Here is a 21524-nt window from a genome sequence, read left to right on the forward strand (position 1 = left end):
CACCACGCCCCCAGAACACATGCCACGCCCCCAGAATGCATGTCACGCCCCTGCGGGAGGTGCGCCACACCCTCATGGGTGGCATACCATGCCCCCGGGGGGCGCCAGTCATGCCCCTGCCTGCTCTCCATCCCCAGTAGAGGAGCATGCAGCTTCGCCACTGCCCCCAAGCCTCTGAAGGTGGAATAACTACCAAGAGTGCCCCCTCTGCTGATTTCAGCACCCAAGAGGGTCCTGTATGGGAGAAGGAGGTCTTTCAGATATTTGGGACCTGAGTCATTTGGTCCTGCTTCTAGGACCAAATACTCCATTAGTACTTTTGTTTGGCAGAACAGGCAAAATCTGAAAGGGCTTGGTTTCATCATTCATAGTTTTAATGGCAGTTTTGAGATCTACATGCCAGGGCTGATGTGCAAACAGGCAGATTTCAAAAGTCCAGAAGACAAAAAACAAAATGGACCTCATGAAGAGGATTTCTCGCATTCTTGCACAGGTTGTCAAAAGCTTCCTATCTATGACTTTCACAAGAAAGGTAGCAGCAGATTCGAAAATGGCTAAGGCGACTTGTTTTTCAGGTGATTATTCTAAAGCAAATGCTGCAAACACGCTGGCCAACCTTTGAGGAAACTGTTCGCAGTGAAGTGGCAGCAGCAAAAAGCACAAACTATTTTTTTTATGTTTAGAATGTTGACAAGTTCAGCTTATGTAGAGAAGAAAATCTTTATGTTGTCCTATTGAATTTTCAATCCTCCTAAAACAATCCAAACAACTGAAACCAGCTCTCTCCTGCTTTCCTCGTTTCCTACGCACACAGGATTTTCAAATGTGTTTCACCACTAATAAATTGTAAATGAGGCTACAGTTCTAAGAGTAGTCAGTGTGTTTCATGGGTATTTAAACAACAGCATTAAGCACTATAGGAATCTGTGGAATGCAGAGGACAGATTTATGTGTCTTAAAGTGTTTCTTTACTGGTTTGTTATAAGCCTACCCCAAACCAGCACTTTCTTTCATATTAATCTGGCCTTAGAAACGGAGGATACTGGAGCATGACAAGAACAACAGAAATAAACTGGCATCTACTTAATAACTGTAACAGTGGATTGCCTTCAATACTAAAATATTTATCGAAACTAAGGGAGGGGGTGAGGCTGAAGAGAATTGCCTTCAACAGCCTGCTACCAGATCTTTAACAGTGGGCAATGTAATGCCTTAAGGTCTCTCAAACTGTCTTTCATTTTCTAGACTTAATGGCTGATTGCAGAAATCAATGTTGCCATTAGTAACAGAGTATTTGTTATGGCATGATTTCCTCTGTTGTTAGGCCTGCAGAATGATTACAATATTAGTGAGGTGCTTTTGTTATAAAGGGGCTGAAGATATAACTTTCAATTTACTATCCATTAGTTCAAGAGTCGAGAAATGAGAGATGAAGCCAGAAATCTTACCTTTCTTTTTTGCTTTGGAGGGAAAAAAAAAAAAAGAGTGCCAAGGAAGCTCAATATTGAAGATAGCTTCAATGAAATATTATTTTGCTTTCCTGTTTGGTACACAGCAGGTTGACATTAAACACAACAGAATATTTTTTTAAAGAAATCATTTCATCCTTACTCGTGTGTGTGTGTGTTTTCAGCTCAGGAGTGTGCAGCCTGTGGACAGCCACAGGGCAGCAATAGGGGCACATATAGCTTTTCATTCAACTCTACGTATGTCCCCAAACCATGTGTATTCCTGGCCTCTGGCCTTAAACGTACACCACAATTAGTCACATAAATGAACCGTGTCCCGCCACTGAATATGGCCTTGTCAAAAGGCAGCAAGGGCAGGGTTTCAGGAAAGGCTTAATGGAGAAGTGAATGGGAGTCAGCATGTAGCTATCTACAGGCTGAATGTCTCTACATTAAATAGATAGTATTGCATATATCCAAATTAGCATATTAATATACAAGCAAAAAAACAAAAATTGCGGCTTGGAAGCTGCACACACTGTATATAGCTAGAGCAATCCTACTGAACTTAACAGTGTGTGTATGATCAAGGCAGAAGAAGGTGCCTTGCAGGATCAGGTCAAAGGGAGCCTATTAAGGCCTGCATCTTGTTTACACAGTAGCCAACCAGATGCACCAATAGGATGCCCACTGGCAGGATAATGGGCAACAGCACTTTCCCTACTCATCCGCAGCAACTGATATAACCGCCTCCAAATCTTGAGGCAGGACACAGCCATCATGACTAGTAGCCTCATCCTCAATGAGATAACAACATTTTCCAGAGCAGGCAGCTTACAAACCCATTTGATCCCTTCTCAGACAAATGTTGCTAAGAGTTTATGTTACCCTTTCACTTGAAAGTGGGAGCCTGTAAGGATGAGAACTTAGCAGTAATAGTGAAAAATGGAATAAAAAAAGGAAAGGATCTCTCCCATGGCTCTCCTCTGTTTTATGAAAGCAACCACCATTTTTCACCACTACCACATGTGGAACAGCTAAGTACAGCATACATGGAAGGTTCGGAAGTAGAATAATACAAGGATAATGCTTTCAATAAGTTGCAGGCTTTGAACATGATATCTTTTTAGCAATCTGATGGGAGGCATTGCTATCTTATTAGAATGTGCAGGCAAGGGAAAGCTTGGAAGAATCATATAAATTAGTCTAGATTGTGGGCAGGGCGGGGGGAGAAAGATTAAATTTGGCATACCTGAAGAAGAAGGTGAAGAAGGATGTGGGCTGTCTTCCTGGGCACTTCCTGTCTGAGAGAGGCCACCACCCATTCCACTTTCCTCAGTAATGTTGGAGGACCCAGGCGTTGTCGACCGGCTGACGGACTGAGACTCCTGGTCACTGCCTGACCCACGACGCTCTTCGATGCTCCCCTGAAGGATCTCTTCTTCCACCTTCCTGTCTCTCTTGTGGACTCTGGAATGAACGACGACTTGGTGGTATGTTCTGAAAACCCTGCCGCAGTCGGGGCACTCGGTTGGCTTCTCTTTCACGTTGCTGTGGCTCTGCATGTTGAAATCGAGCCCTTGGTTCATGCCGTGAGACAGAAAATCTCTACTGCCTTCCAAAGGGTCTAGTTTGTTTGACAAGTCTCTCTGATTGCCCATTTTAGTGCTGTGAACCAAATCAGCAGGCATTTTCTGCTTGGAGCCATCTGCTCCTACTAACACATACTCCCGCTTCTCCTTATCAAACATAACGCCGGCGTTTGTCAAAGTGTCTTCGTGGCTTCGCTGGATCTGATGCTCTTTAGACAGAAAGCCATGCTCCATGGCCATGCCTCTTGCCATCAGCTGCCAAGCCTGATAGCTGTTTACAGGATCCATCTCGGCTGCCTTGGCTGCAGCCTGGAGCCTTTCTATACAGCTGGATTTGAGAGGAGGCACGAGGTTAAGACAGCCCAACAAAGAATGCTTGTCCCCATCAGTGAGGCTATGGCCAATGCCAGCAATAGGGGACAGAAGCTTGCCCAGCATTTCCCTCTCTTTCATGGGCAAGTCCCCCTTGTTGTAAGTCTGATTCTGCTCACTTAGACCCGCTTTGTCAGGAGGAAGGAAGCCGCTTTGCAAACAGGATAAGTACCTTGAGTACAAGTTGGCGTGAGCTTCCTGTGACATGCTGCTGATGGACACAGGGACTTCTGAGTCATTGGGAGATTTGTTTTTCACAGACAGCTTGTTCAGGTGGACCTTCATGTGGTTCTTCAGGAACCAGGGCTCTTTAAAGCGCCTCCCGCAGATTTGGCAGCAGTGCTCAAATGAATCCTTGTGCTTCCTCATGTGGCCCTTAAGGAACCAGGCTTGGCTGAAGACTTGGCCACACACCTCGCACCGGAACTCATTCGCAGCCTGCTCTCCACTCCCATTCGAGCCCTGCCCCTGAGCCGATTCAGCAGTTATGTGCGCTTTCTCCACGTGGCTGATCAGCTCCTCTTCCTGCGACGCGGCAAAGTCGCACAAAGTGCACTTGTAAGGCTTGTGAAGGATTCTGATGTGCCTGTCAAGCTCCTCCCGCTTCTTAAACTTTCCTTTGCAAAAAGTGCACCTAAAACCAGCGGCGGTTGCCACCACTTCTTCCTGTACACTGGCTGGCTTTGGAGAGGGAACAGGGTTGGAAATGTCGGGGGTGCTGTGATTAGTGGGCACAGACAGGTTGCAATTAGCCAGAGGCATAGGCTGAGAATGTGGATGTGCTTTGACGTCAGGCCTTGGTTGCAGGTGGCTGCTCTTCATCTGCTTGTCCCGCAGTATCGCCCTCTCTTCCAGCTCGTGCAAGAGCCTGTTTTCTTCTCGAACCCTCCCGCGGCCTTTGCCGAGGTTTCCGAGCTTGTGAGTGCGCAGGTGGATCTTCAAGTTTCCCTTCTGAGCCGCTCTGTGGTCGCAATAGGGGCACTTGAATGGCTTCTCCCCCGTGTGGGTGCGCATGTGGAGTGACAGGATGCTGTTGAAACGGAAACGCTTCCCACATAGGGGACACGGGTATTTTCTGTTCTTCCTGGCATCGTCCTCTATATCACTCATCTGGGACATGATGCCTAAGTTTTGTCCGTTCAAGAACTGCTGCAAGTCGACCCGCCCGTTCAGACTAGTATCAACCTCTCTGCTAAGCTGGTTGGCTAACAGGGCCATCTGACTGCTGATGGGCTGGTTTGCTAAGGACACGTGGCTCTTGTCTTCTAGGAGCGTTGCTGTCTTTTCATCGGGGTTCTGCCTATTCTGAAGCTCTGGGAATGCATGGCTCAGCTGGGATGTGATCTGGTGGAGCTTCTGGCTCATTGAATACTGGCCATTGAGGATGGAGCTGTTGAGGTGGGCATCAGCTTCGGACACAGCTGAAGAAACGCCAAGGCACAAACTAGCTTCCTCCATCCCTGAAAAGACGAAGAAGGATTTTTTTAGATTTAGACCTATGAAAAACTGATTGCATTCAAAGTGCACCCAAACATATCAAAGAACTTCAATCAATGCCTCTATACATACATACATACCATATATATATATATATATATATATATATATATATATATATATATATGCAAGTGTATAGTGTACTATTGTGATTATGTTTCAGCTTAATTATACAGTGCCTTATCATCCTGCATACTTTTTGACTGCATGTATTAATTAGGATATTAAAATGAACACATCATCAGTTTGAATATCTAACTCTTAAATAAGTCAGGCTCAGCTTTCAACTTCGTTCAGCCCCTTCCCTGTGAAATGGCACCTGTTTACATTTTCCAGTCTATATAAGAGAGAAATGCTATGCATCTTGCTTGCTTCCCCTTTAAAAAAACAAAAATAGAAATCCATTTATAAAACTTTCAGTCCCATTAAGCATATTCAATAAATTCCACATTCTACAATGAGAAAGATGTTTTTATGATTTGACCAAGGGTGGGGAGGGGGGGAGATGGCATGATATTTACTGGTACACAATAAAACAAGATAATGTTTGGGGGGGGGAATAAAGTAAAGGACAAGCTTTCGAACAATAAAAAGGATTTTGCTTTAGTCAACAAAAAGTGCAGTAATATCTCATTAAGCTGATTAGTATGCGGCTTAGAAACAGTACTAGGTGCTGTAACACATGATTATAATCATAAAAATCCTTCAGTGTTTGCAAGTAAGCATTAACGAGGTATATTAAATTTTAAGGAGACTGCGACTAGCAGCTTTGCAAACCTCTGAGATTAAGATTTAACCCTTATGTTACAAAGCAATTGTTCCTCCATCATCTGAAAATGGTACCCATCTAAAGAGGCATAAATTACCTCCTTAATTTGTCATGCAGATCATTCAGATATTCATGGTTAGAAAAAAGTTGCTTGATTTTAGCTAACCGTCTTCATTTCGCAATTGGGGGAAAGAGGCGATCTAAGGGACTCTGATTAGCTTTAAAAGAGCTCTCTTCTAGAACTCGATAAAACCCAATTAAAAGCCAGGGAAGGTGTCACAGGAAGCTTCAACAAGTTTAAGTATTTTTAATAACTTTCTCAATATACAGTAATGAGTACAAATGGTACCTACAAACTGTGTGCTGCAGAAAATTAGAACTCAAAGCTGTTTGTTAAACAGGAGCGCTCCGTGCTGGTCAGCATAATTGTCCCTAATAATAATATTCTCTCCTTGCCATTTTCTCTCCTCCATTCAAGGAATGGGGGATGGGGGGTGCATCAATAAAAACTCAATTTTAAAACTGTACAAACTGTTACTTCTGAGAAGCACTTAGAAATGGAACTTCTACAATCCAATGAAAACACACATTAAGATCTGCGCTCTAAATTCTTTCAGTCTTTCTGCACTATGAAAATGACAAAATTCCTTCATCGTGAGAATAGGCCACTTAATCCTTCACATATTTCCAAATTTAAAACATTTTGGCTGTCCTCCTTGGTCCAGAGCAGGGGTTATAAAACTTTGTCAAAACAACCAGTAGTCTCTTAAGGGAAGGAACCTCTTTCTCTGCAGTGGCTCGTGCAACTTTTTGTCGTTCAATAGCCTTTAAACCTTATTTGGCACGCCTTGGGATCCCTTTGCGCTTTTTCTCATTGAAATACCAAATCTTGGGCCGGGAACCCAGAAGTTCCTAGTAGCCTGAGCCAGCATGGCCAAAAAGCAAGAATGATGGGAGCTGGAGTTCAATAGCATCTAGAGGGGCCACAGGTTTCCAACACCTGTCAAATATCTCCGCCCCCCACAAACCTCTTAAGCAATGTTTCCCACACAGCATTTCAAATTGCATGCTTATATTGCTGTACAGATCAGACAGAAAGCAGGGGTGTCTTCCTCCAACGCCTGATTTCTTTCATCATACCAACCTCGAATTCACTGAAGCTGTTGACTTGGCAGGTGCAAAGGCTGCCAGAACTATGTAACACACCTCAGCTTTCTGTTTTTTAACCCGATGGAAGCTGGTTTGAGGAAAAGCACATTGGACAAGAGCATTTCTCAAGACATTACAGAATACCTATGGGTGCAGCTTAACATCACAGGCCCTTGGCTTCAAAAATCACCTGTAGGAGCACGATGGAGCCAGAGCAAGTGGAAATGTGTAAGCAGCCAAAGATGATTTATTCCCTTGCAATGGGAAGGTTGTTGCATAAAAGGGCTTTTGGTCTGAGACTAGAACAACACTTAAAAAAAAAACGTTCTTGTAAGAAAGAATATTTGGATATTTGCTAACTGGACTGTGAAACTTTTTACAAGGCTGATTTGAGGTACAGGAACACTGGACTAATGCTTTGTTTTCCTGCTTTTTTAATGTCATTTACCTCTTCTGGTGGTGGACAGGGAAATATTAATACTTACATCTAATCACTGTCACGTAGAAGAAATCTCTAATGGTGAAAACCTATGCCGGGATCAGGACAACAAATCTGGAGGACACAAGGCAGCTTTTAACTTCTGTTTCTTAAACAGCAGCTCTGGATGGTGCCCAGAAATCTATTTTGGGGACTTGGGGTAGTGGAGCTTCAAAAGCACTTTGTAATACAACATGGACTGGGGTCTATGATTCAAATAAAACAAGGGCAAAAATCCCACTGGCTGTGCCTACACACTTGGACTTTCTTTAAAAAAAACACCAACCCTCTTTGGATCCCAGCCTTAATATTCCAGAAGAATGAATGAATCATAATGCTTGCTGTGCTATATTGTGCATGTCCCGGCCTCGTTTGAAATACAACCATTTTTGCACCAAGCCATTTACTTGAAACCACCTACACCTCCTAATAACAATAGCAATGTTACACTGGTCAGTTGCCCATTATTTTTAAAGTGAAGGGCATGCAAATTTAGGAGGGATGGGGGAGAAATAGGATTCAGTTCACATTTAATGGTGAACCTACCTTGTTTACACTCCCCCCCCCCACAAAAAGAGAACTAAAATGCAGTCATCCTTCAAGATTCACACTTCTCCAAATTTTCAAATGCAGTTCTCCAGCCAAGTAATGTGTACAAGGATGCATATACGTAGGTAAAGTATGCTTACAAATGCATGTACTAGTAAAAATAACAGTAAATATTGCATATTTCTTTTTTAAAAATTGTTTATCAAATTCAATATTATGATTAGAAGAAATGCACCCTGAAATGCTGGTGAATTTTCATGAGTATTTAATAAATAATAATAAGAATAATAAGAATATCACAAACTGATGTGGAAATTTGAAGAATTGAACTTAAGATTGGGAAAAGGAGCAAGAGGGAGAATCCCAAAATTTATTTTCCCATCCCTAATAAGCACCCAGGTCCATTTAATTGTTTTCACAGGTGAAAACAGAGATCAGCTTGAAACCCTGAAGTTCTCATGTAAACGATGCTCTGACACCCATATTCAACTATTTTTCATTGCTGAAGGTTCTTATCCACCTGTTTTAAGCTGGTTTCATTTATTACGCAATAGCCTATTTTCCGCCAATTTAGAAGCCAAGAGAGTATTTGTTCTTTTCATTACAGTCATGCTAGAAAAATCTAATTGCCCTGCAATAGGTTATCAACAGTTCAAAATATATCCCGGCAACTACATGGTATGAAATTGCAGGCTGTGTACTCCATGATGTCTCAGCGTTCATCTGTATGCATATGCATTAGGGACAAGAGAGTTTTACTTATCATTCTGATATTATATTCCTAAGTATATGTCCAACTTTACCAATCACCCTAAGAATTGAGGGCAAGAACATTTGAGGGCAAACTAAGAACAAACTAAGAAACTAAGAACATTTGAGGGCAAATGTTGTCCCTATTTTCAAAAAGGGGAAAAGAGAGGACCCAAATAATTACCGCCCAGTCAGTCTGACATCAATACCAGGGAAGATTCTGGGGCAGATCATTAAGCAAACAGTCTGTGAGCACCTAGAAAGGAATGCTGTGATCACTAATAGACAGCATGGATTTCTGAAAATTAAGTCATGTCAGACTAACCTGATCTCGTTTTTTGACAGAATTACAAGCCTGGTAGATGAAGGGAATGCAGTGGATGTAGCCTACCTTGATTTCAGCAAGGCATTTGACAAGGTGCCCCATGATATTCTTGTAAAGAAGCTGGTAAAATGCGGTCTTGACTATGCTACCACTCAGTGGATTTGTAACTGGCTGACTGACCGAACCCAAAGGGTGCTCATCAATGGTTCCTCTTCGTCCTGGAGAAGAGTGACTAGTGGGGTGCCACAGGGTTCTGTCTTGGGCCCGGTCTTATTCAACATCTTTATCAACGACTTGGATGATGGACTCAAGGGCATCCTGATCAAATTTGCAGATGACACCAAACTGGGAGGGGTGGCTAACACCCCAGAGGACAGGATCACACTTCAAAACGACCTTGACAGATTAGAGAACTGGGCCAAAACAAACAAGATGAATTTTAACAGGGAGAAATGTAAAGTATTGCACTTGGGCAAAAAAAATGAGAGGCACAAATACAAGATGGGTGACACCTGGCTTGAGAGCAGTACATGTGAAAAGGATCTAGGAGTCTTGGTTGACCACAAACTTGACATGAGCCAACAGTGTGACGCGGCAGCTAAAAAAGCCAATGCAATTCTGGGCTGCATCAATAGGAGTATAGCATCTAGATCAAGGGAAGTAATAGTGCCATTGTATTCTGCTCTGGTCAGACCTCACCTGGAGTACTGTGTCCAGTTCTGGGCACCACAGTTCAAGAAGGACACTGACAAACTGGAACGTGTCCAGAGGAGGGCAACCAAAATGGTCAAAGGCCTGGAAACGATGCCTTATGAGGAACGGCTAAGGGAGCTGGGCATGTTTAGCCTGGAGAAGAGGAGGTTAAGGGGTGATATGATAGCCATGTTCAAATATATAAAAGGATGTCACATAGGGGAGGGAGAAAGGTTGTTTTCTGCTGCTCCAGAGAAGCGGACACGGAGCAATGGATCCAAACTACAAGAAAGAAGATTCCACCTAAACATTAGGAAGAACTTCCTGACAGTAAGAGCTGTTCAACAGTGGAATTTGCTGCCAAGGAGTGTGGTGGAGTCTCCTTCTTTGGAGGTCTTTAAGCAGAGGCTTGACAACCATATGTCAGGAGTGCTCTGATGGTGTTTCCTGCTTGGCAGGGGGTTGGACTCAATGGCCCTTGTGGTCTCTTCCAACTCTATGATTCTATGATTCTATGAATGCTCAGCATCTCCAAAAGGCAGAACATGGCAGGGGGTGTGGAATAGGAATTCATCAGGATCAATTACCAGAAATTAGAAAGATACCAGAAAATACCAGAAACTACTAGCTTTCCTTAGTAAACAGAGACAGTTGTAACATATATAATACACAATCAACAAACTGTAGCTGATCGGAAAACCTCATGCGGTCTGAAAAACAGGGCAGTGCCCTGTCATCATCTGTAAATGACACCCTTGCCCTTATATGCATGGAAATTTGCAACTGCTTTTACTCAGTGTTTTCCTTCTCATAGAAGATCAAGGCCACTTGAATTTCTGAATACTCTGAGTAACTGCAGAATCACACCTTTACCCTTTACATTTTACATTCAGCCAGTAGGAATGTTCTTGGGAGCAGAGATTATTTATCACCCATAGATGTTCAAGACCACTTTAGTCCTGAGTAACACTTGAATTGAGTATTATGGAGAAAGCCTTGTAGAATGGATGGCGAAATTTTGTTAAATAGGAGTCTTATTGTTGTAGCCGAGATGCGGCTTAACTAAGGTTGTTATGATGTGATAATATACTCCTGTTAAGAAATACAGAGCGCCAGACTCCTGAACCTTTTCAGGGTCATTAAGCAGCTGTAAACATTATTACAAAAATAAACCAGAGATTTCATGCTTACATTTTAGCCCAGAGCTGGGTGTGCTGAGCAAGTGCATTTTTTTTTTTTATCTCTTACAATCAACGCTGGTGACATTTGGGCATCCAAACAAATTACATCACAAATATTACTGCACTGGTCAGGATACGGAATGGTTTATTTGCCAGATGATTAATAAATAAACAGTAGGGCGGTATGGTTGACCTATTCTTCGTTGACAGATATGTAGGCAATGCTAAAAGACATGGCTGAAATAGTTAAATCTTGGCAGAAGCAGGAAGGAGGGTCTATTCATCTTAACAGGATTATTAGACTCAATCAGCCGAAGCATAACTGACATTGCACTGGATTTTGATCTATTCTTTTGTTTTTCTTTCAATCCAGTCTACCCCTATGTGCAATAATTTGGTCAAGCATTGCTGGTTAATTTTTATTCACAAGTATCACTAAAATTAAGAATTAAATACTGCATGGGCAGTGATGTATTATATTGTAAATATATTAAATCCAGTTTTGGTAATATGAAAGGTTGAATAATGGGTACAACTTGTTGGGAGTAATGTAAAACTTCCAAGAGCTAGCTCCATCTGATCAACAGCATCATTAAATGAAAACATTTGACAAAAATGACGATTAAATTGTTTTCCCTTGATTTTGATTTTTTTGTTTAAGCAAAATTATTCATTAATTTCTATAGGAGTTCTTGTGTAAGACTTAATCATATTTTCCGGCATTGCCTATGATGTTATATTCAAGTGTGGTTAGTCTAGGGTGTCAATTCATAACAAGCCAAAATTATTTATTGTTAAAAATAGTTTTAACCAAAATTAAAACAGATGCAACGAGCTGACAAGCCATGCAGTCAATTTATTGCCAGTTTGCATATAACTCGACAACATCTCATTTACTTTTCCCTTTTTCACTGTATGCTTAGCTGAAAATAAGCAATGGATAATTGACATGGATGTTCAAAATACTTCTAACTTTCAGAAATACCTATGTGTTTTTCTTTCTTTTTTAGATACCTTACCTGTTGGAATTAAAAACAAACTATTTACAGACAGCCATTCTTGCTTAAAGCATACTAATCACAATGTAATCATAATATGACCACTAGAAGCCAAATGACAAACTTTGTAGAACAGTCAATGAATTGAAAAAGCAAAAGCTGGAGCCAGGTGCTGGGGGCGGAGCAGATTAGTGTTGCTCCCATGCCTTCTGAGGGTAGAGTGTCACTGATGCTTCCTGGAAAAGGGTGGGGCAGGGCATGAGAGCAGGACACTGTATGGTCCTGGTGTCAGAAGCATTGGACTGGCTCTGCTGCCCCATCCTCAGTGTGTCTTGCTCCCTGCTCCTTGCCCCTCTCCCTTGGAAACCAGCAGCAACGCTCTTTGTTCAGAAGGCAGGTGAGCAATGCCACCCTTTTCTGTGCACTATGGGAGCTACAGCATAATTTTGTTCAAACTATTAGATTTTACTTGCATGTAAAACAGAATAATATAGAATACTACATGGTTTTTTTGGTTTTTTACCAAGCAGTGAAAATTGCTTTAATGGCAAATATTTGATCCAATTGAATTATCTACCTCTGGGACAAGTACGTACTGTGCATGGGAAAGAACTTCTGACACCAACATCTGCAGCAACAGTGCTTGATGGGTTATGCCCAGTGCAGGCATATCAGAGAACACAATGCTTGAGGCAAGCAAATAATGACCCCATGTCATCTTGGGACTGCCACTGGCAAATGTAATAATTAAACTCCTAGTCATTATAATTCCAGTTGTTATTATTATTGCAGAAAGTTTTAAAATTCCTTCCTTTCATTTCTACCTTAATTATGTTAACCTTCAGTTGGTCTAGAAAATGGCTTGGGATAGGAGACTTTGGGGGACGTGGAAAGGCAGGAAGTTTCCAGATTCCCCAAATAGCTCTTGGGGAGACAGGGTAGACAATGGGAGAACTTTCATCTCACCTGCAGCATTGGCAAAGGGGATGCAAAGGGCAGAGGTTTGCTCAAGTGTCTGCCTCCTAGACGAGGGAGAAAGTATGTGAGCTTCTTTCCTTTCTTGCAGAGCTTATTCATAGTAGTAATAGAATAGGTAAACTGTGTTAAACATAAACTATGGAACTCGCCCCTAAAGGAGGCAGTGATGGCCACCAACCTAGATTATTTGAAAACAGGACTGGGCATATTCATAGGGGATTAGATGGGCCATTGGCCTGACCCAGCAAGCTCTTCTGATGTCCTTATGCATTGAGGGGCGTAATCTGAGGAAGAGGGTGTTGGAAGCTAAGACTTTGGAATGAAGTGCTCAGAAGAGAACTAAGCAGAAAGGCACTCTCAAACCATAGGCAAGAGATAAGAATTGAGAAGTGGCCTCTGTTGTAGAACTCTAGAATATTTCCTAAGATCGGTTTGTGCAAAGGCAGAAGTTTGCTCAAAGGTCTCATGAAGTGCAAGGGAGTTTGGATGCGATCAGAAGAACAAGAATAGTCAGTGTGGTGCTCTCCAGATGTTACTGGGTTACATCTCCCAACATCCTGGACTGCTGGCCCTGCTGGCTGTGGAGTAGCAGTCTTGTAGCATCTGGAGGGCACCATGTTGCCTACCCCTGAGACAGATGGTGACAGGAGTTGAGACAGGAAGAGCAACATATTTAACCCCCTGCATAATCTGAAGAAGACTATTCTATAGTCTCCTCTTCTTTTAAAACATCATATGGCACAGACAAAAATGATAATAATATGCAATCATCCAGTGTGAATTTGTCTCAGCCAGGACTGTAGGATCAAGCTCTTTGCAACTCATGCATGCACAAAAAAAAGATGAAAGCAGAAAGGGTTAAGCCCCTGCAAATCAATCTGTCTATATTTAAAAACAATTTAAATCTGCAAGCCCCCCCACTGCCACACTTATGTTGATCATTTCATTTCCATTTCATAGGGGCTTAAAATGTGATTCTGTGCAAAACTAAGTATAATGTGAAATGCACATATGCAACAAAGATCAAAAGCAGAATTGAGAGTGAAATATTCATACAAGGTAGCCCGGCGAGATTTTGTTCACAGGGGTACCTGTCAGGAGCGTAAACTCAGAAAGAAATCATCAAATAAGTACACAACACTATTGCTAAAACTCCAGACATACAAATGGAGTGTGAGTTGTCTGAAATGCTGGACTGTGGCCAGCTTGTTGGCTCAACTGACTAATGCTTTGGCCTTTTCATCTCCTCCAGGTCTCAGTTCAGTTGCTCCGACTACTGGTTAGGTCAAATGCCTGTACCTGGTGCTGACATCCCTGGCATTCGTTTTAGAAGCAAAAGAGATGGGGGGAGGGGGACACACAAAGTCCATAAGTTCCCTTTGACCTAAGCCGCTGAAACATCTGTTGGTTGAGTCATGAGCTGCTTGTTGGCCAAGTTTGACAGCGACGTTGCCTGTTGTGGATTATCTCTCTCAGTGGTAGGTGTCAGTGGAATAAATAGGTGTGTTTCAAGGGGGAAAAAAGCTCTCTCATAAACAGAGGCTGTGTACTGCCATACATTTGAAGTGCACAACTTATCCTAAACAATCCTGGGAACTGTAGTTTGTGAAGGGTGTTGGGAATTGTAGCTTTGTGGAGGATAAAATACAGTTCCCATTACTATTATTTGGGGGGGGGGGAGCCGTATGCTTTAAATATGTGTTGTACACATAGGCTAGATTACTCTTATCAAATGAAAGTTTAAGGACCAATAACATGCACAGATGAAACCAATGATGAAAGTGCAGGTTGAATGGCTACGTTGGTGGGGGTTTTTTTTGGGGGGGGGATTACTTAATAAAATTTTTGTTCATTGTAACTGTATTTAAATATTCTACAAAACTAAAAAGGAACAAAAACTTTGGCTTCTTGGAAAGCTTTGTATATTGAAGATTGCTCCTTCACCCGTCAGGTGTCATCTGGGGGCAGCCATTCCATCAGTCTGCCTCAGCAGGGACATAGAAAGCAGGGCTCCCTTCCTCACCTCTGCTGGAGGCCCAGTTCCATTAGGCACCACCTGCCCTTGAACTGTACCAGCCAATCATTATGGGGACAACTGTTCAGAAATTGGTGCCCGAGTTTGGTTTTGATCTTCTCTTTCCTGTTCCTTTTCCTCTTGTGTGCTGTGTTTTTTGTTTGTTTGTTTAGGTTGTATGCCTGCAGGTAGAGACTGCCTCTTGTTTTGATTGTTATATAAGCTGCTCTGGGAGCCTTTTTGGCTGAACAGCCTGGTACAAATGCTATAAATAAAATAAAATAAAAATAATTAAATAAGGTACATTGTCTACTTTCTGTAGGTCTTAGTTGAATACAACCCAAAGATTCTATTCAGACCTCTGGATCAATTTGCAATGTCCAGACAAACAACAACAGGTGCAATCCTCCTTCTTCCAGGAACCGCTTATTCACAGCTCTTGCACCCTCCTCTGAAAGGACTACAGAACAGGGAAGACTTCATAGATAGATTGAGGAATGAAATGATTTTTATTGATATGTGCCCTGAGTGTTCTTGCACTGCTTATTTTTTAATAAATAAAAGCATAAACCATTTATATTTGAAACAGTAAATGTTCAGTCGTGCCCACTATGGAGCACCAGTGCATAACATTATTCAACCTAATAATTACATGAGCATTTCAGACATTTGGATAATCAGAATTCTATATAAATGGTTGTTCTTCTTATATCTAGTTATGGTGATTGTGGGGCCACATAGAGGAATTAGAAGGAGAAAAGGATTCAGGGTTTGATTAAAAATGATCTTAATTTGATAATTCATGGGAAAGCTTCTATTTGTCTTGCTTTAGTCCCTACAAGCATTCATTATGGGAGAGAAATAGTCAGGGGAAATAGCTTTTCCCCCCTATTTATGCAGTGGACACAGGTGTCATGGATATATCAACTATTTGCCTAAAACCCAAAGACTTTCAAAGCTGTCTCAGTAAAGGAAGCAACCCTTAATTCATTTATGCATGCATCTGATTTGCCTCAGATTACATCAAGCACTGTGATGAGATATAACTTGACATACCCCAGTGAAATGTATAAATAAATACATGGCATGAACTTAAAGAAATAGTGTTCCTTTACAGATGTGACCGATTGCTCCTACACAATATGGACAGATCAGGGTGTACAATAGAACTGAGGCCTCCATGCTGAGAGCCTGTGGACCGCTGGAGGAATTCCATGTTGGGGAGTGAAACTGTAAGCTGCCATGTCACATGCCCAGAACAGAAATAAATATAATCAGTATTCACTGTTGTTACTACATTCAGTCTGCAAACATTTTGTAATTGATTACGCCCTTCCCTATTTGCACTGTGCTTCCTTTGCACTCAAATGAAAAGGGCAAAATAACATTACTGCAACCTGTGGTAGCTCACCACAGTGGACGGCACACAAACAATGAATTTTGGCAGAAGACAAACTGCAGTGACACGGAAACAGAACTGTGTGTAACGAATGCAGGGAGGAACAGAAAATGATGCCTTCATACATATATGTCTACGTATTAAAGAAGAAAAATCGACTATAATTATAACAAAAATACTTCCCTCTCACTAACGTTAACAATCTGCCTCTCTTGGGTTAATAAAAATGTTAAAGTGGCCATAACAGAGTTTTCAGCTGTGTGCCTAGGGATGGTCCACAATATCCAGCATGGCACAAACAATAGCTGGAGCTCCTTGCACTACAATCAAATCACATCCCTGGATTCCAGAAACAGAGCCATCCGACCTGCCAGAAAACCTCTTCACAACAAAGGATCAAACTAAGTGTGATGTCAAAGTTCTCTGATCAAAACCTCCTCTTTCCACCCCTCCTATTCGTTTTCAGGAAGCTGCCAGGAAGCTGCCTTATACTTAAGTGTCACAGAATCATAGAATTGTATAGTTGGAAGGGATTCTAGTCAAACCATTGGCCCATGTAGCTCAGTGCTGTCTAAACTGGCAGGCAGAAATCTCTTTGGGATTTCTGGTGGGGGACACTCCCAGCATTATCCAGAGATTCCAGAGATTGAACCTCAGACCTTCTGCATGCAAGGCAGGTGCTCTACCAGTGGGTTACAGCCCTTCTCCAAGGTGGTTGTGGGGTGTCACTGCACTGGGGTGCTTCCACAAAACACAGTGTTTCCCCAATGGAAACTGATCCCTCCCTGAAGTTGCCATTAGTCCCATGGAAGTGGGATGGGGGACACATTCTTGCATCAAGCCCATCATTTTTTCTCTAGCAAAACTAATAGGGGGGTTTGATAGTGGGGTAAGGCCTTCTGCCTTAATCATTTAAGGTCAGGAGATCTGATCATGGACACACCCACCCCATTGCGGTTGTTTTGGCCCCTACCTGCAAGAAAGGGCCATAGCTCAGTGGTGGAGCATCTGCCTTGCAAGTATAAGGTCCCAGATTCAATCTCCAGCATCTCCAGATAGGGCTGGGAGAGACTCTTGCCTGGGAGAGACCCACAGCTGCTGCCAGTCGGTTGGATTGACCAATGGTCTGACTCAGTATCAGGCAGTTTCCCATGTACCTAGGAGTTGATCTGACAAGTGCAGAGCACTGAACATCTGCCTTGACCCTCAGAGACATGTGCAGAGGGTAGAATTTATCTCTCTTCAATGGAAAAGTATGGACCCTTGGGAGGTCCCTCTTTTCCAGCATCAGATGAAAGGGCAAACAACTTTCCTTCCCACAAAACCATTCATGATTTGCACCTGTTTTCCTGATGCGTTTTCTCTGCATAGAGATTATTTTCAGAAATGAGTCAGTTAACACTTCTGAGGTTCAAAGCTGGTCCCACTGAGAAAACAGAAGTTTTCAGAGGCAGAAGGAGTAGAAGAGGGAGGTGCTAAGAGCCGAGCTGATGGGATGTAGGTGGATCAAGGGAGGAGGAGAAAGGGGAATGTAGGCTTGAGCAGCAATGTCGATCTTTCCCTTTTTTCTTTAATCTTCAAAAGACAAAACCCAACAATCACCCCTTTGCAGAGCTCAGCAAAGGGAGAATATTGCTGTCAGTAAAGATTTGCAAAAGATTTTTTAATTTTCACAATGGAAAACTGACAGAAGATACTGATCTCCCTCACCACAACACACTGTCTGGGCCCAGGCAAACCTCTGCTTAAATCAACTACCACCATGGTTGTGTTTATTAACGGAGTGTGATCTGGAGAAAGGAGAGTGAAGCTCTCAGCTAGTAGCTTTTAAACCACCACTTTATCTTGCCAAGCCTTCATATGGAGATAAGTGGTATAGTCTTCCCACAATGCAGTTTACTTTCACCAAGCACAGCAAAGTTGTGGCATTGATCCTGCAAGATCAATCTATAACTTAGTTTTTAACTCTGGGATTCTTTACTCAGTTGGTTAAGGTTGCCGTATTTCAAAAAGTGAAAATCTGGATCTCCTCGCGGAGATTGAAACTTTCCCGGAGGACTAGACCCATGCTCCAAAGTGGCAAGCCACTCTCTATGTGCATTTTTGAATGAATGCTTGGCTGGCAAGTATTACATAAATGTAATATTAGTAGTAGCATTAAATATTATTATCATCATCACCTCTATGAATTGCCAATTTCTTAAGCTTCAGTCATAGAATCATGGCATTTTAGAGTTGGAAAGTACACCAAAGGTCATCTATTCCAACCCCCTGCAATACAGGCATAACCATGTTAAAGAATCCCTGCCAGATGCCTATCCAACCTCTGCTTAAAAACCTCCAGTGAAGGAGAGTTCAGCACCTTCCAAAGGAGTCCATTCCAATGTCAAACAGCTCTTACTGTCAGAAAGTTCTTCCTAATGTTAAGGTGGAATCTCCTTTCTTGTAATTTGAATCAATTGGATTAGGGGTCCTACCCTCTTCCATGTGACAGCCCTTCAGATATTTGACAATGGCTATCATATCACCTCTCAGTCTTCTCTTCTTTGGAAGATGCACCATATGGTTCCTTCTATCTGCACTCCTCCCAGTGTTCATTTCTCCTCTGGTTACTGCTATGGATACATGACTTGACTACCTATCTCCAGGCACTGGGGTCGTCTGCAAGGGATTCCCACATGGCAGCCTTCATGTCACATGTAACACAGAGTTGGTCTGCCTACCAACCAAGCATCAGAAGCCAGCTTCTCATAGAGCTCCTGCCCTCTTTCATTCTGCGGACATGACCAAGCCAGTGTAGACATCACTGAGACGGAAATGTGAACATGCTAGGAATATGGGCTTGAGAGAACACATCTTTGTTTGGAATTCTGTCCTGCCACTTGATACCCAAAATCCTCCTGACGCAGTGCATGTCAGAGGCATTGGGGGTGTTGCTCTTGATGGTTGTAAGTTGCCCACAACTCACTTCCATAAAGCAGCATGCTCAACACGCAAACCTGGTAGATCTTCATCTTGGTATTGGACATTAGCATCACATTCGCCCACACCCTTTTGGAGAGGTGAGCCATTGCCATAGCTGCATTGCCAATAGGCTTGTCCAGCTCGGCATCAATGGAGAGATTGCTAGTTATGATGGAACCCAGATAGACAAAATTGTCTACCACCTCAAGTGTGTGATCACCAATGCTGATCTGTGGAGTGCTGGTGACATCCTGACCCAAGACGTTGGTCTTCGTCGGGCTTATAGTAAGGCTGAACCCCTGCAGGCTTGGGCAAAATAGTTGACAAGTCTCTGTAGAGCTTCATCAGAGTGTGCTGTCAAGGCTGAGTCATCTGTAAACAGCATCTCATGGATAAGGATCCACCACACTTTAGTCTTGGCACAGAGGCATGCCAGGTTGAACAGACCCCTGTTGCTCCTTGTATGTATGTATATACCATCTTCAGTTGAGATGAAGGCATATGAGGAAAACATGGAGCAGAATATGCCAAAGAGGGTTGGGGCAAAAACACAGCCCTGTTTTATACCACTCTTTATTTAGAATAATCATTGAAGTCCTTTATCATTGAAGTAGGATTTAATGACAATGTGTGTGATGCTCTGTCTCACTTCAAAGAGGCAATCTAAGGCCTGATCCAGACATTACTCTGGACTTTTTCCAACTGCCCACAAGCAATGGAACACAAGTGGTAAAAGTCTATTGAGTGCAGTCTTGCAGTAACCTCTACAAATGTTCCAGGTAAGTTTCATTGAAAAGATCAACAATCCCTAGCTGCATTGCTCACATGAATGGAAATGCAACTATGAAAAACAGCTCAGTAAGATAGGAATCCTCAGCTTACTTCATTCTGTGGCATTCATGCTGACAAATGGTTTCAATACCTCTCAACATTGTCAAGCGTCATGCCACATATGGTAGTGCATTAAAATATCTCTTTAACTGCATTTAAATTTATCCTCCTATATGTCACCAACTGATGCTACACAAGCCAGATACTTTGATGGGAACTGAAAAAGTACATTCAAGACACATTTGGCAAGACTGAATTTCTCATTCTGCAATGCCAAATTATCCAAGAATTTTACAAGTCAGTACTATCAAGCTGGCAACCTCCCTTCCAGCTTTCAGTTAGGAGGAACATAAAACATACATTCTTTCACAACTTCAGACCTTTGGCTTTTATATTTCATTTTATGGAGAATATGTCAGGCTTTCAAAAGGCCCCCTTGTACCCGCTTGCCCATTTTCACAGAATGATGCAGAGGGACAAGTATCTAAAAATATTGGAAGACTTAAAAATTATGGTCACTTGGAATAATCAGAGCTATTCATTTATAACCCTGGATTATGAAAATGCCTGTATTGTAGGCCCTTCACCAAAGAGCAAACTCTTTGACTTCAGTCACAGTACCTATTCATACAATTGCAATAGCTTTAGCATGTTGTAAAGCAAGTAGATCAATTTTCAGCTCACTATTTAAGGGAAATACACCTTTTCGTCTTTTGTATAAATTCCATATTCCAGCTATCCACTATAAAAAATAACGAACATAATCATTGCAAATGTACAGCTCTGCATCTGAACACAATACTTGCAATAATATAATAATAATGAGCATAATCGCTGTAAAGTGTGCAGTCTTCCACTGTCATAAAAATCCTTTCAAATCTTTTTAACTGGGATATTCACCTAATTCACAGTGCAATCATATACACATCTACTCTGAAGTAAACCCTACTGAGTGCACTGTGACAATCCCAGGTGTGTGTGCACACAACTTAAACTGTCAGAGATGCAGGGCTGAAACCACACGTCAAACAAATCACACAAGTCTTGAATTCTCTTTTAAAAAGTTAATTTTATCAATGTTGTGATAAATTACATCTTCTCAATGCAATCTAATAAAAACACCACATTTCTCTTTTTCCATTTCTTTGCAGTATTTATTTTTGCAGCTGCTAATAAGTTGACCACCACCTTCAAGTCATTTTCAGGAATTGTGGTTTTTAAGAATCCTAAAAATATTACCTTGGGATCATAACGTATAAGGCAACCTATTGTTTCTGTGATGGTGTCGTAGATGGCGAGACACTGTGTTTTGGTTTGGACAACAACTTCCATCAGCCCCAGTCAGCTGATAGGAGTCATTGTTCAAAACTTTTGGAGGGCACCTGGCTAATATAGGAGAAAGTATTTGTGTGATGAGCTACAATAGTTTATATCTGCATATATCTGCTTCTGTGGACAAGTGTCCAGAAAATGCCACACAGGATGGTGGAAATAGCTTAGGGTTGTACCTGCTCATAGTCCTGGGTTCATTCTAAGA

The 21524-nt window shown here is 42.1% G+C and overlaps 1 protein-coding gene across 5 annotated transcripts in view; it reads right to left on the reverse strand.

Annotated features, from left to right (window-relative positions):
- ZNF536 (zinc finger protein 536) overlaps positions 1 to 21524 on the reverse strand; it is a 446360-nt gene that overhangs the window by 233529 nt on the left and 191307 nt on the right. For all 5 annotated transcript variants that reach the window (XM_083625984.1, XM_083625982.1, XM_083625983.1 and 2 more), the window contains one exon: positions 2701 to 4872. In XM_083625984.1, coding sequence (XP_083482110.1) covers positions 2701 to 4870 — 2170 coding nt within the window. In that variant the 5' untranslated portion in view covers positions 4871 to 4872. The remainder of the gene's footprint in view (positions 1 to 2700; positions 4873 to 21524) is intronic.

Source organism: Podarcis filfolensis, assembly GCF_964270895.1.
Source record: "Podarcis filfolensis genome assembly, chromosome: 8".
NCBI lineage: Eukaryota > Metazoa > Chordata > Lepidosauria > Squamata > Lacertidae > Podarcis > Podarcis filfolensis.